General features: G+C 41.3%; 1 protein-coding gene across 4 annotated transcripts in view; it reads left to right on the top strand.

The window, feature by feature from the left end:
* AGK (acylglycerol kinase) overlaps positions 1-8662 on the top strand; it is an 85976-nt gene extending 77314 nt beyond the window's left edge. For all 4 annotated transcript variants that reach the window (XM_007177027.2, XM_007177031.2, XM_057549737.1 and 1 more), the window contains 3 exons: positions 4465-4535; positions 6514-6598; positions 8378-8662. In XM_007177027.2, the coding sequence (XP_007177089.1) occupies positions 4465-4535; positions 6514-6598; positions 8378-8515 (294 nt within the window). In that variant the 3' untranslated portion in view covers positions 8516-8662. The remainder of the gene's footprint in view (positions 1-4464; positions 4536-6513; positions 6599-8377) is intronic.
* Positions 8663-12060: the final 3398 nt, after the last annotated feature.

The raw sequence follows: 12060 nt of genomic DNA, 5'->3' as shown, positions 1-12060 counted from the left end.
TAAGAAATGGGCAAAGGACTAATATAAACAACAGGCAGGGGGCATAATTAGAAATTCACAAAGGAAATAAAACATGAAAAAAATCGCTTATATTTACTACATGATAAGCACTGTCCTAAGAATTTTACACAGTGTCAGCTCATGTAATCCTCATAACTACACTATCAGGTAGATATAACTTCTCTCTGAATTTCGTAGGTAAAGAAACAGAAAAAGTGCTCAGTATCAAAGAAATACAAATTAAAATAGTGAATACTGAATTGCCATAGATTAAAAAGCATGCTGGTGTTCAGTGTTGGTGTGGATAGGGAAATGGGCTGTCAGGTGTTCTTGAGGGAAAGAGAAATCGGAACACTTTTTCTCCAAGGCATTTTGGCAGTATATATTAAGCATCTGAAATGTAAGCATACCCTTGGCCCTATTAAGCATATTTCTAGAAATTTATCCTTCAGAGATAATCAGATGATACATAATGTAGAGAGTCTGAAAATGTTGGTGAAAGTGAATGTATTAAGGTTAAAAAAATACTGTTAAAAAGAGGAATTTTAAAAAGAAAGATAAGATTTCTAATTATACATTTCCTTTATACTCAATCTCTGATGATATGTACTTCCAGTGTTTTGTTCATGTTCTTTAACCTTGTTCTTTGCTCTGATGACTGAATACCAATGAATGGATTGAGTTCAGTGAGTATGTATGTGATTGTGGCTCGAGATTAGCCTCATTCAGAGTGCCGAGAGCTTTTTATCTTTGTGCCAATTATAAAAGTATATGATCCTGTGCTGCTTATCGCTAGCAGCAGCACATTCATTTTTTTTTTCTATCCTCTTTGTAAAAATAAAAGCAAATGCAATAAAATATTCAAAGACAATGAAGCTGCCATGTAATAGCTCAAAATGTTCATTTATCATTAAAAAAAAAAAGTCCATTCAGAGTCTGAAAGAGGCCTGAGGGGTGTGGAATGCTTGAAAATTAGGATCTCTTGTAGAGCTATGTTCACTGTATTTATAATAGCAAAATATGTGAAACAAACTAATCAGGCCACTGATGAGAAATACATTTTGGTACATGTATTTAAAATGTTCTCTCTATATTTATTGACATGGAAAGATGTTCATCATATATTGTTAAATGAAAAACCAGGTTAACATGATTTGCAGCAAATGATTCCATATTTATTTAAAAAAGAAGTACTCCCACCTATAATTGAGTTTTGTGAATGATGGAGGTAAGGCTCCAATTTTATATTCTTTCCATATACAAAGCCAGTTGTCCAAGCACCATTTATTGAAATGTCCTTCCCCCCACACCCCACTGATCTGCAGTAAACCTCTGTCATACCTCAAGTATCTGTATACATGGAGATGTTTCTAGTCTATTCTTTTGCTCTATTTTTCTATATTTGTACTAATACTATGTTTCTCTTAATTATTATAGTTTTATAGTAAGTCCCTCTATGTTTTTCTTCTTAAAGAGTCTCTTGGCTCTTCAACCTCTATAAATCCTTTAGACTGTTTATTAAGTTCCACGTAAAAATCTGTTATAATATTGATCAGCATTACATTGAACCAGTAGATCAATTTGAGGAGAAATGACATTTCTACAATATTGACTCTTCTATCGTATGCACACGGCGTATCTTCATTTATTTAAGTTTTTAATGTCTTTCAATGAAGTTTTATAGTTTTCTCTATAACATTTTGTCTTGCTGGGTAGATTCCTAGTTATCTTAATTTTTGATACTGTTGTAAATAGTATCTCTTAAATTGTTATTTTTTTTTAACTGATTTAGCTGATGGACATGTATTGATTATTTATATTGATGCTGCGTCAGCAACCTAACAATTCTTATTATGTTAAGTTTATGGATTCCTTTCGATTTTCTATAGGTTCAGTCATATCAACTGCAAATAGTGCAGTGGATATGATTTTTCCCTTTCAAATACTTAACCTTCTTCTAATCTTTTGTCTTATCGCATAGGCTAGGACCTCAATACAGTGTTGAACAGAAGCAGGGATGGCAGGCGTCCCTGTCTCATTCCTGATTGAGAGAGAAAGGCTTCACTGCTTCATTCTTGAGTTTGATTGGTTTTTTTTGTAGATACCCTTTATCAGATTAAGGAAGTTCCCTTCCACTCCTACCGTAGTTTGCTGAGGGTTTTTATCATGAGTGGATCTTTAATTTTATCAAGTACCTTTCCAGCCACTATTGAGATAAGGCTTTCTCACTGAATCTGTCATTGTAGTATAACACATTGATTTTCGCACTTGCACTAACAAAAGTCAAATCCTTGACTTGTATGTATATCTACTTATCCCCTTCCATGTCTAAGATACATTTCAGTCTTGGCATGTCCAAAACTGAGCTCCTGGTCTTCACTTCCACCCCTTGAAAACTGCCTTTTCTTCAGTATTCCTCCAGCGCAGTTGATTGTAATTCCATGCTTTTCATCGTTCAGGCCAAACATCTTGGCTCCTCTTTCTCCTCACATCAAATCTCAGAGGAAGTCCTGGCGGCTTCACCTTCTAAATATGGCCAGCACGTCTCAGTGTCCACTGCCAGCTGATCCAAGCCAGCGTCGTCTTTTCGCCCGATTATTACAGTATGTTCCTAAGTGGTCTTCCTGCCCTTTTCCCTTTCCTTCTCCTTTAAACACAGTAGCCAGAGAGATCCTAATTTTAAAAAAGTCAAATCATATTTCTCTGCTTAGAACCTTCCAGTGGCTCCTCACTTCACTCAGCCTGACGGCCAACTTCCTTATGGGGGTGCACAAGGCCCTACTGCTCCAGCGCCTGAACCCTCTGATTCCATCTCCTCTCGTCCCCTTTTCTCACTCTGCTCCAGCCATACTGGCCTCCTTGCTGTTCTTTGCCACGTCAGGCCTGCTCCCACCTAAGGCGCCTGCCCTGGCAGTGCCCTTTGTGTGGACTGCAGTTCCCTAGGCCAGTGGTTCTCAAAGCGTGGGCCTTGGGTCAGCAGCAGTAGCATTGCTTGGGACCTTGTTAGAAATGAAGATTCTTGGGGCTCACTCTAGATCTACTGAACCATAAGCTCTGACCTGTGTTTTAACAGGCCCTCCAGGTGATGTTTGCTAGAGTTTGCCCTGGATTTCCACAATGCCCTCACCTCCTTCAGGTGTCTGCTTAGAGGTTACCTTGTCAATGAGGCCTACCTGGACCCCTCTTTAAAGACGCCACCAATCGTGCTTGCTTCGGTAGCACATATACTGAAAATGCCACCAATACCACCTTTTATCTCATTTTTATAATATACTCTAATAACACTTCTGATATACTCTATAATTTGCCGTTTATGCTAATATACATACACAGTCCACAATTTACTATTTTTATATGGATATACTCTAACACACTTCTAATATACATGAAGTTTATTATTTTATTATGGTTGTGTTTTGTTTATCCCTTCCACTCTCGCTGGTACAATGTAAGTTCTTTGTAGGCAGAAATTTTTGTTTTTTTCATTCGTTGACACAACCCTAGCACTTAGAGGAGTTCATGGTACATAGGTGACAGTAAGTCATTTAACGAAAGGTGACCCTGGAGCGGAGGTATCCCTCTATGTTTTGTAATTCCTCGTTGAGATGTGAAGTTGTGCTTTGGTAGTGCCCTTTAACCTTAGGCACAGGCTGTCAGCTCTCAGAGGCCTGGGGGTGATCCTGGGGCTACAGATTTTGAACCTGTCCAAAAATAAACAAACCTCTATTTGAAGCAGACCCAGAAGCGTTGGGATTGATTTACAGAGGGCCAGGTTTGTACTGCTAGCCACCAACTGGTGGTAAATTGTGGGGAGGCGGGGGGAGGCGGGGGGAGGGTGGGGAGTGGCACAGGAACCAAGTCTGTTTTTATAGCCACTTCCTTGTAGCTCAGTTCTTCCAGAATATTCTGTGGTTGGGAATGTAAAGTTTTAAAAACATTGCCATGGCATAAAAGGATTGCTGCTCGACTCTGGTCACATACCAAGTTTGCATGTAGAGCATTTAAAAAAACACAGATACTTGGGGGCTCTCCACACCAAGAAGCTGATCCAGCCAGTGTGGCGTGATGATGATGTACAGCGAGGGTGGAGACTTGCTGGGAGAGAGGGGCTGGAAGCTTGGTCTGCCAGCGAGGGGACCCTAGAGACTATAACAGCTACGATTATTAGCGAGCGACAGAACTTGACCACCCTCCAAACCTGAGTTTTTACCTAGCTTACGTATGTAGTAAAACAACAAGCAAGCAATAGAGATTAATTTTATGGTATGTAAATACCACTTCAATAAAGGTCTTAATGTAAAAAGAAAAAAAAGGACTGAGGATATATTCAGGATAAAGTCATTGAAAGTAAAGTCCCCTCCATAATACACAGCTCCAACCACGACCCTCTAAGGCTAAAGGAGGGCAACAGGCTGCATTAGCCAAAATTTAGAGCATTAATTTTAGTTTTCCTCACCTTTTTAGAGCAAAGAAGACTTTATGAACATCTGCATGGAACCCAACACCGTCAGCAAAGGAGACTTCATAAGTATAGGGTAAGTGGACTGGGGTTTGTAGGCAGTGAGGCTTTAAGTAGTTTGTATTCTCAGACTTTACCAATCTGAGTGCCCATGCACTCCAAGACAGAGATCCAACCGAGGACTTGTCTGGTTTGGGAACCATAGCATCCTTTTTTCATTTGAGTTGGCATGTGTAGTGTACCTCTCCTACTGTGGCCTTCCCCATTCATTTCGGGAAGATCAGAGCATGGGAGCCGTCTTTGTCTTTCAACTGAAATGACAGGATTCAGTGCAGCGTGGTATCATACCCAGAATTTTGGCTTCAGGGTCAGAACTACTGGGTACAAATCTTGATTTTGCCACTTACTGGCCTTATGACTTGGACAAATCCTTTACCTTCTCTGAATCCTTTTCCCTGTGTATAGAATGGTGTGATATAATCACCTCTATCTCAGGATTGTTTTTGAGCCTCAAAGGACTGTGTGGGAAAAGTCTTTTTCAGTGTGAAGCACTTTACAGCATCAGTTACCATTCATGTCAGCCCACCTTGCCCTCTTCCCAGGGCACTGATGAAAAGGTATTGAGTACCTTGGACATTTTCCAGGCTTTTTTCCCCTTTTCCACTACAAAATACCCTTCCAAGTCCTGTCTGATTTGTTAAGCCCTACCTCTGCCAGAATTTTATTGGTTAAGAATGCTCTCAACCCTCTGCCAGCCTTCAAAGCATCTGAGGAGCCTGTGTGTTACCATGCCAACTGGGAATCTGCTCAGCTTTTTATGAGCTCTGTCTCAGAGCTCCCTCTGGCGCCCATCTAAGGATTAGACATTTCTGCTGCAGCGGCCGTGTCTCCATGGCTACTTCATTCTCTGCACCAGCACCGGCAGTACAGTGTCTTTCATCAGTTTGCGTTATTCTTGCCTTTGGTACCAATTCTTCAGTTGCTGAATAGCTGCTTCTGCAGCCTTTGATTTACTTAACTGTAGTAAAAGGAAGAAGGGAAAAGTCTTTCTTCTCCTAGGAAGGGTCCAGAAGCCACACAGTGTCTTAATTGAAAGTCTGGCCAGTGGGACCAGCTATATTTGAATCTCCTTCATAATACTGACATCCCAAAATAGGAAGAAAACCCGGTGATACTGCTTAAATTAGACGAAGTCATTATGTTTCTGCATTGTTGCTGTAATCATCTTCAGCAACAGCAATAACATGGTTTCCTTTTGGTCTCTACAGGAAGTGAAATCAAGTAATGTCTGTTTCCTCTGGGTATCTGATAAGAACATTGTAAAGTTGCTTTAGAAAATGGATGAAGTTTCATAGATGAAAGAATTACTCTTGTTAATTAATAATAAAGAATGGACTAATTTTCTGAGATTAGCTTTTACCCCTTTTCCACTGACCCTGACTGGCTGAAGGGTATATACATGAGGGGGAGGGGGAGAGTGTGTGTGTGTGTGTGTGTGTGTGTGCGCACGTGCACGTGTGTGGACAGGCTGATAGTTTTACTCTAAAGCCATGTAGTCCAAGTAAAGATGCACTATGCTAAGTAGAGAATCATTCAAGAACTACTAAGATTGGTTGTTCATATAAATATCTAGTTTAAATTAGAATAAAAAATTTTCCCCTTCAAGTAATAGACTCACAAGAAGTACCAAATATCAAAAGTTTAGTACTTTTTTCTAAAAAATTTCATTTCATTCCAATTTTTAAATTTGAGATTTTTAAATAGCCCAAGAATTAGGTATACATGGAACTATTTAAAAATAAAAAACAATTCAGAGAAAAATCAGTCTTAACTTCAAGCACGTTCTCTGCAATAAATGAACCTCAATCTAGAACATATCTCCACACTAAGCAAGAATCACTGGGGGAATAATTATTCACAGAACCCCGCGGTTCAAGAGATTATGAGTCCATCTATTTCATCTCATCAAAAGACAGGCAGAACTTGCTATGTTCTTGCAGTCGAATGCAGTTGCCAGCACTGGTTTCCAAGCTTGCTTTTTCCTGTACCAACAGAAGTAAAAAGGTGAGAGACCCCAAGGTGCGCGCTGACGGCACCGAGTGTCTTCAGGCCAGCCGCTGCACTTTGCTTCTTCCTGAGGTGAGCGGGGGTGAGCTGTCCCAGAGCTTGTGGTTCTTTCCTGGTCTGTCTTCCTTCCTGTTGTCTTCCCCCTCCTTCCTATTAACAGACCCTTTTTTAGGCACCTTGTACGTGCTGAGCACTGTGCCAGGCTCTGGGTTACATTAAGGGAGACCTGAAAAGATGACAGAAGCCCCCTTCTGAGTCACGGGTTTAGAGTTGGGCTCCTGAAGACTTCCGCTGTTGTCAAGCCAAGGTTCTGTAAAGTGATCCTTAGGTCTCCTGAGCTTTTATTTTTCTGAATGTAAATTATGCAGAGAGCTACTATACCCACAGAATTCTCCAGTTAGCAAATGTTAATAGTGGATTGTAGCTTTACTTTTTTATTTTTAAAATTTATTTAATTAATTTATTTATTTTTGGCTGTGTTGGGTCTTCGTTGCCACGTGTGGGCTTTCTCTAGTTGTGGCGAGCGGGGGCTACTCTTCGTTGTGGTGCGCGGGCTTCTCACTGCAGTGGCTTCTCTTGTTGCGGAGCATGGGCTCTAGGCACAGGGGCTTCAGTAGTTGTGGCACGTGGGCTTCAGTAGTTGTGGCTCATGGGCCCTAGAGCACAGGCTCAGTAGTTGTGGCGCACGGGCTTAGTTGCTCCGTGGCACGTGGGATCTTCCCGGACCAGGGCTCGAACCCGTGTCCCCTGCATTGGCAGGCAGATTCTTAAACCACTGCGCCACCAGGGAAGTCCTAGCTTCACATTTTTTAAAAAGGATCTGGAAGCAGTTTTCAGGATGGCAGTAAATTTTTCTGTACTGGGAAATGCCAAGCTTAGTAGAATAACCTGTAAGTGGAAAAAACCCTACTACAGGTGGCCTCTGAAGACTTGTGGCTATTAAACTAAGGTGTTCAAAAAGGTAGGTGTCCCCACGGTGGCTGGCACCATAGTTTCAACGCAGCAAATGCTGAATTAAATGCATGAGTTACAGAAGGGTTTTACAGAATCTGTAATATTAATGTTGCTATACCTTAGGTGTAAAGCTAAGCGGGTCCTAAAGAACCATGAAAATCATCAAGTGGCTGTAATGGCTTTCCTCAGAGAATTGGCTGTGTTTCTTGCTTTTCATTTGAGAAAGATTAGGGCTGAGAAGGACATACACGTATGTTCTATGAATTCCTTAAAGATGTGACAGGACCCTGTCTTACAGTAAGCATTTGAAAATGATAACCTTGTCTCACAAATCCCAAAATACTCTGGGAGGAGACAGAGGCCACTGAAACCTTTGTCATGGTGGTAGAATAGGGCTATTTCCGGAACCAGCCCCGTGTCTGACACAGGCGCTGAAATACTCTTTTCGAAGAACATCAGACCAGGGGCTTCCCTGGTGGTGCAGTGGTTGAGGGTCCGCCTGCCAGTGCAGGGAACACAGGTTCGATCCCTGGTCCAGGAAGATCCCACATGCCGGAGCGGTTAAGCCCGTGCACCACAACTGCTGAGCCTGTGCTCTGGAGCCTGTGAACCACAACTGCTGAGCCCACATGCCAGAGCTGCTGGGGGCTGCGCGCCTAGAGCCTGTGCTCTGCATGCAACAGGAGAAGCCGCCGCAATGAGAAGCCCGCGCACCGCAATGAAGACCCAACGCAGCCAAAAGTGAATAAATAAAATAAATTAAAAAAAAAAAAAGAACGTCAGACCAGATCCTCAGAGAGGAGGATCTTTGCCCTAACCACCTGCTCTGGTGCCCTAGTGGTGACGAGCTGCAGCCAGTGTGGGCGTGAGCTGTTGCGAATATTCTCTCCTCCACAGGGAGCAGGGGGCTCCTTCAGCATTGACAGCGAGGAGTACGAGGCGATGCCCGTGGAGGTGAAACTGCTCCCCGGGAAACTACGGTTCTTCTGCGACCCTCGGAAGAGGGAGCAGCTGCTGCAAAGCACGGCCCAGTGAGCGCGCTGCAGGTGGGCGCCCGAGACTGCACTTTAGGCTACCCTGGGACCAAAAGGGAACCAAGGCCTCCCCGTCCCTGCAGCGCTGTCAGAGGACCCCAAGGGCCTGTTCATGGCAAGTACCCCCGACCCTCCTCGCTAGTGCTTCCCAGCAGCGCATGCTTTCACTCTGCTGTGACAGTCCGTCCCTTCTAAATACTGCTTTTCCTCAGGCTAGTTCCAGGAAATCCCCCCCCTCAATGGATGGAGAAGGGCTAGACCTTGTTAGCTCCCCTGAGTGGGAAGCAGGATCCTGGGCTGAGTGGCTCTTCCTCTCCTGTTGGGCTCTATGGCCGCCCTGGGAAGTCTAGGGAAGCGCCTGCCTTCTGCCGCCTCGTCCCGTTCCCCGGGCTCTTCCATGGGTGCTGCTACTTTGTGAGCTCCAATTCTTAGCGTCTTTCAGTTCTCTCCTTAACCAAAAACATACCTGAGGTGTTTCCCTCTTCAGCCATGGCTGAAATACTGTAAAATACTAGCTTTTTCCCCTGAAGTAGTGCTTCTTAAATGTTGGTTTGCATGAGAACCACCTGGGGTGCATGCTGAAAACTGACTTACTTGGGGCCCAACCCAAATCTAGTAACTCAGTCTGGGGCTGGAGCCCAGGAATCTGCATTTTTAAAAAGGTGTCCACCTTCCCCAGGTGGTTCTACTACAAGAGGTGTCCCCCAAACTGAACAGGACAGTCTTGTAAAGCAGTGGTCCACACACTATTCTGCTTATGAACTTCCTAAAAGTATTTTGAAAAATCATGTATCCCCTCAGTTTTAAGTTGACAGCTAAAATTTTTCATGGGAAGTTAGTTGCCAAAGTATATACTTTCTGGTGTCATGTAAATATTGATATTTTAAAATAAGACTGTTACATCACTGTCTTAAACATATTCAGTGTAATTGAAATATATAACAATTTAACACTCATCCTCCATTTACAAAAATGAGTAAGTTTTCTGTCATTGAAAATGTCGATTAGGCTTGTATGTGTATCTCCCAAACCACTTTCAGCAAAGAATGCTATCATAATGTAATGTTTTTATGCTTGAAATTTTCTTTCCATTGGACCTATCTTCTTGCCAACAAAAAAATGTAAGTGGAAGTAACTTTTTTTTAGTTCTTCAAGTGTTAACTCACTACAGAATAAATGTTATAAATTATTAAAATACAATTGATGAATATTATAAATTTTTGATAATTAAAAATCAACATTTTATTAGAATGCTTTATCCTAGAGTTCATTTATCAAAAAGCAGTTTTTCTGTGTTGTTTATTCAAGTTTTTTTTTAAATTTTTATTTTGTATTGGAGTATAGTTGATTAACAATTGTGTGTTAATTTCAGGTGTATAGCAAAGTGATTCAGTTATACATATACATGATTCTTTTCCCATTAGTTTATTACAGAGTACTGAGCAGAGCTCCCTGTGCTATACAAGCAGGTCCTTGTTGGTTATCTATTTTAAATATAGCAGTGTGTACATGTCAATCCCAAACTCCCAATCTTTCCCCCTGCCTTTCCCCCTAGTAACCATAAGTTCCTTCTCCAAGTCTGTCTCTGTTTTGTAAATAAGTAAGTTCATTTGTATCATTTTTTTTTAGATTCTGCATAAGTGATGATATCATATGATATTTGTCTTTCTCTGTCTAACTTATACCACTTAGTATGATAATCTCCAGGTTCACCCATGTTTCTGCGAATGGCATTATTTCATTCATTCCATTGTACATATGTACCACATCTTCTTTATCCATTCCTCCGTTGATGGACATTTAGGTTGCTTCCATGTCTTGGCTATTGTAAAGAGCACTGCAGTGAACATTGGGGTGCATGTATCCTTTTGAACCATGTTTTTCTTCAGATAGATATATGCCCAGGAGTGGGATTGCTGGATCATAGGGTAGCTCTATTTTTAGTTTCTTAAAGAACCTCCATACTGTTCTCCATAGTGGCTGTACCAATTTACATTCCCACCAACAGTGCAAGAGGGTTCCCTTTTCTCCACACCCTCTCCAGCATTTATTATTTGTAGACTTTTTGATGATGGCCATTCTGACTGGTGTGAAGTGATACCTCATTGTAGTTTTGATTTGCATTTCTCTAATAATTAGTGATGTTAAGCATCTTTTCATGTGTCTTCTTTGGAGAAATGTCTATTTAGGTCTTCTGCCCATTTTTTGATTGGGTTGTTTTTTTTGATATTGAGTCGCATGAGCTGTTTGGAGATTAATCCCTTATCAGTCACATCGTTTGCAGATATTTTCTCCCATTCTGTGGGTTGTCTTTTCATTTTGTTTATGGCTTTCCTTCCTCTTTTGTTCTCTTCTCTTGTGATTTCATGACTAACTTTTAGTGTTGTGTTTGGATTCTTTTCCTTTCTGTGTTATCTATTGTAGATTTTGGGTTTGCAGTTACCATGAGGTTTTGATAAAACAATGTTGTTTACATATAGACTGCTATAAGTTGCTGGTCTTTTAATTTCAAATGCATTTCCAATATCCTGCATTTGTGCTGTCTTCTCACAGTTGCTGGGTTTGATATATCTGTGTGCAGATGATTTCCTCCTTTTTCTGTATGTTGGCCTTTACTGGTGAGCTTTTCCATTCATAATTTTCTTGTTTCTAGTTGTGGCCTTTTCTTTTCTGCCTGGAGAAGTTCCTTCAGCATTTGTTGCAAAGCTGATTTGGTGGTGCTGAATTCTCTTAGCTTTTGCTTGTCAGTAAAGCTGTTGATTTCGCCATCAAATCTGAATGAGAGCCTTGCAGGGTAGAGTATTCTTGGTTGTAGGTTCTTGCCTTTCATCACTTTAAATATATTGTGCCACTCCCTTCTGGCCTGCAGAGTTTCTGCTGAGAAATCAGCTGATAACCTTATGGGAATTCCCTTGTATGTTATTTGTTGCTTTTCCCTTGTTGCTTTTAATATTTTTTCTTTGTCTTCAATTTTTGCCAGTTTGATTGCTATGTGTCTCAGCATGTTCCTCCTTGGGTTTATCCTGACTGGGACTCTCTGCTTCCTGGACTTGGGTGACTGTTTCCTTTCCCATACAAGGGAAGTTTTCAGCTATTACTTTTTCAAATATTTCCTCAGGTTCTCTCTCTCTCTCTCTGCTCCTTCTGGGATCCTTATAATGTGAATGTTGGTGTGTTTAATGTTGTCCCAGAGGTCTCCTGGACTTTCATCATTTCTTTCCATTCTTTCCTCTTTGTTCTGTTCCATGGCATGGTTCTTCTGCCCCATTTATTCCTTCTAGTGTATTTTTCATTTCAGTTATTGTACTGTTTATCTATCTCTATTTGTTCTTTTAATCTTTTAGCTCTTTGTTAAACATTTCTTGTACCTTCTTGATCTGTGCCTCCATTCTTTTCTGAGATCTTGGGTCATCTTTACTATCATTACTCTGAATTCTTCAGGTGGATTGCCTATCTCTTAGTTGTTCTTCTGGGGTTTTATCTTGTTCCTTCATCTGGGACATATTCCTCTGCCATCTCATTTTGCCTAACTTTCTGTGATTGCGG

This window comes from Balaenoptera acutorostrata, chromosome 7, assembly GCF_949987535.1.
Source record: "Balaenoptera acutorostrata chromosome 7, mBalAcu1.1, whole genome shotgun sequence".
Taxonomy (NCBI): Eukaryota; Metazoa; Chordata; class Mammalia; order Artiodactyla; family Balaenopteridae; genus Balaenoptera; species Balaenoptera acutorostrata.
The sequence above is the reverse complement of the archived record's forward strand: the minus strand, read 5'-3'. Positions and strand labels throughout refer to the sequence as shown.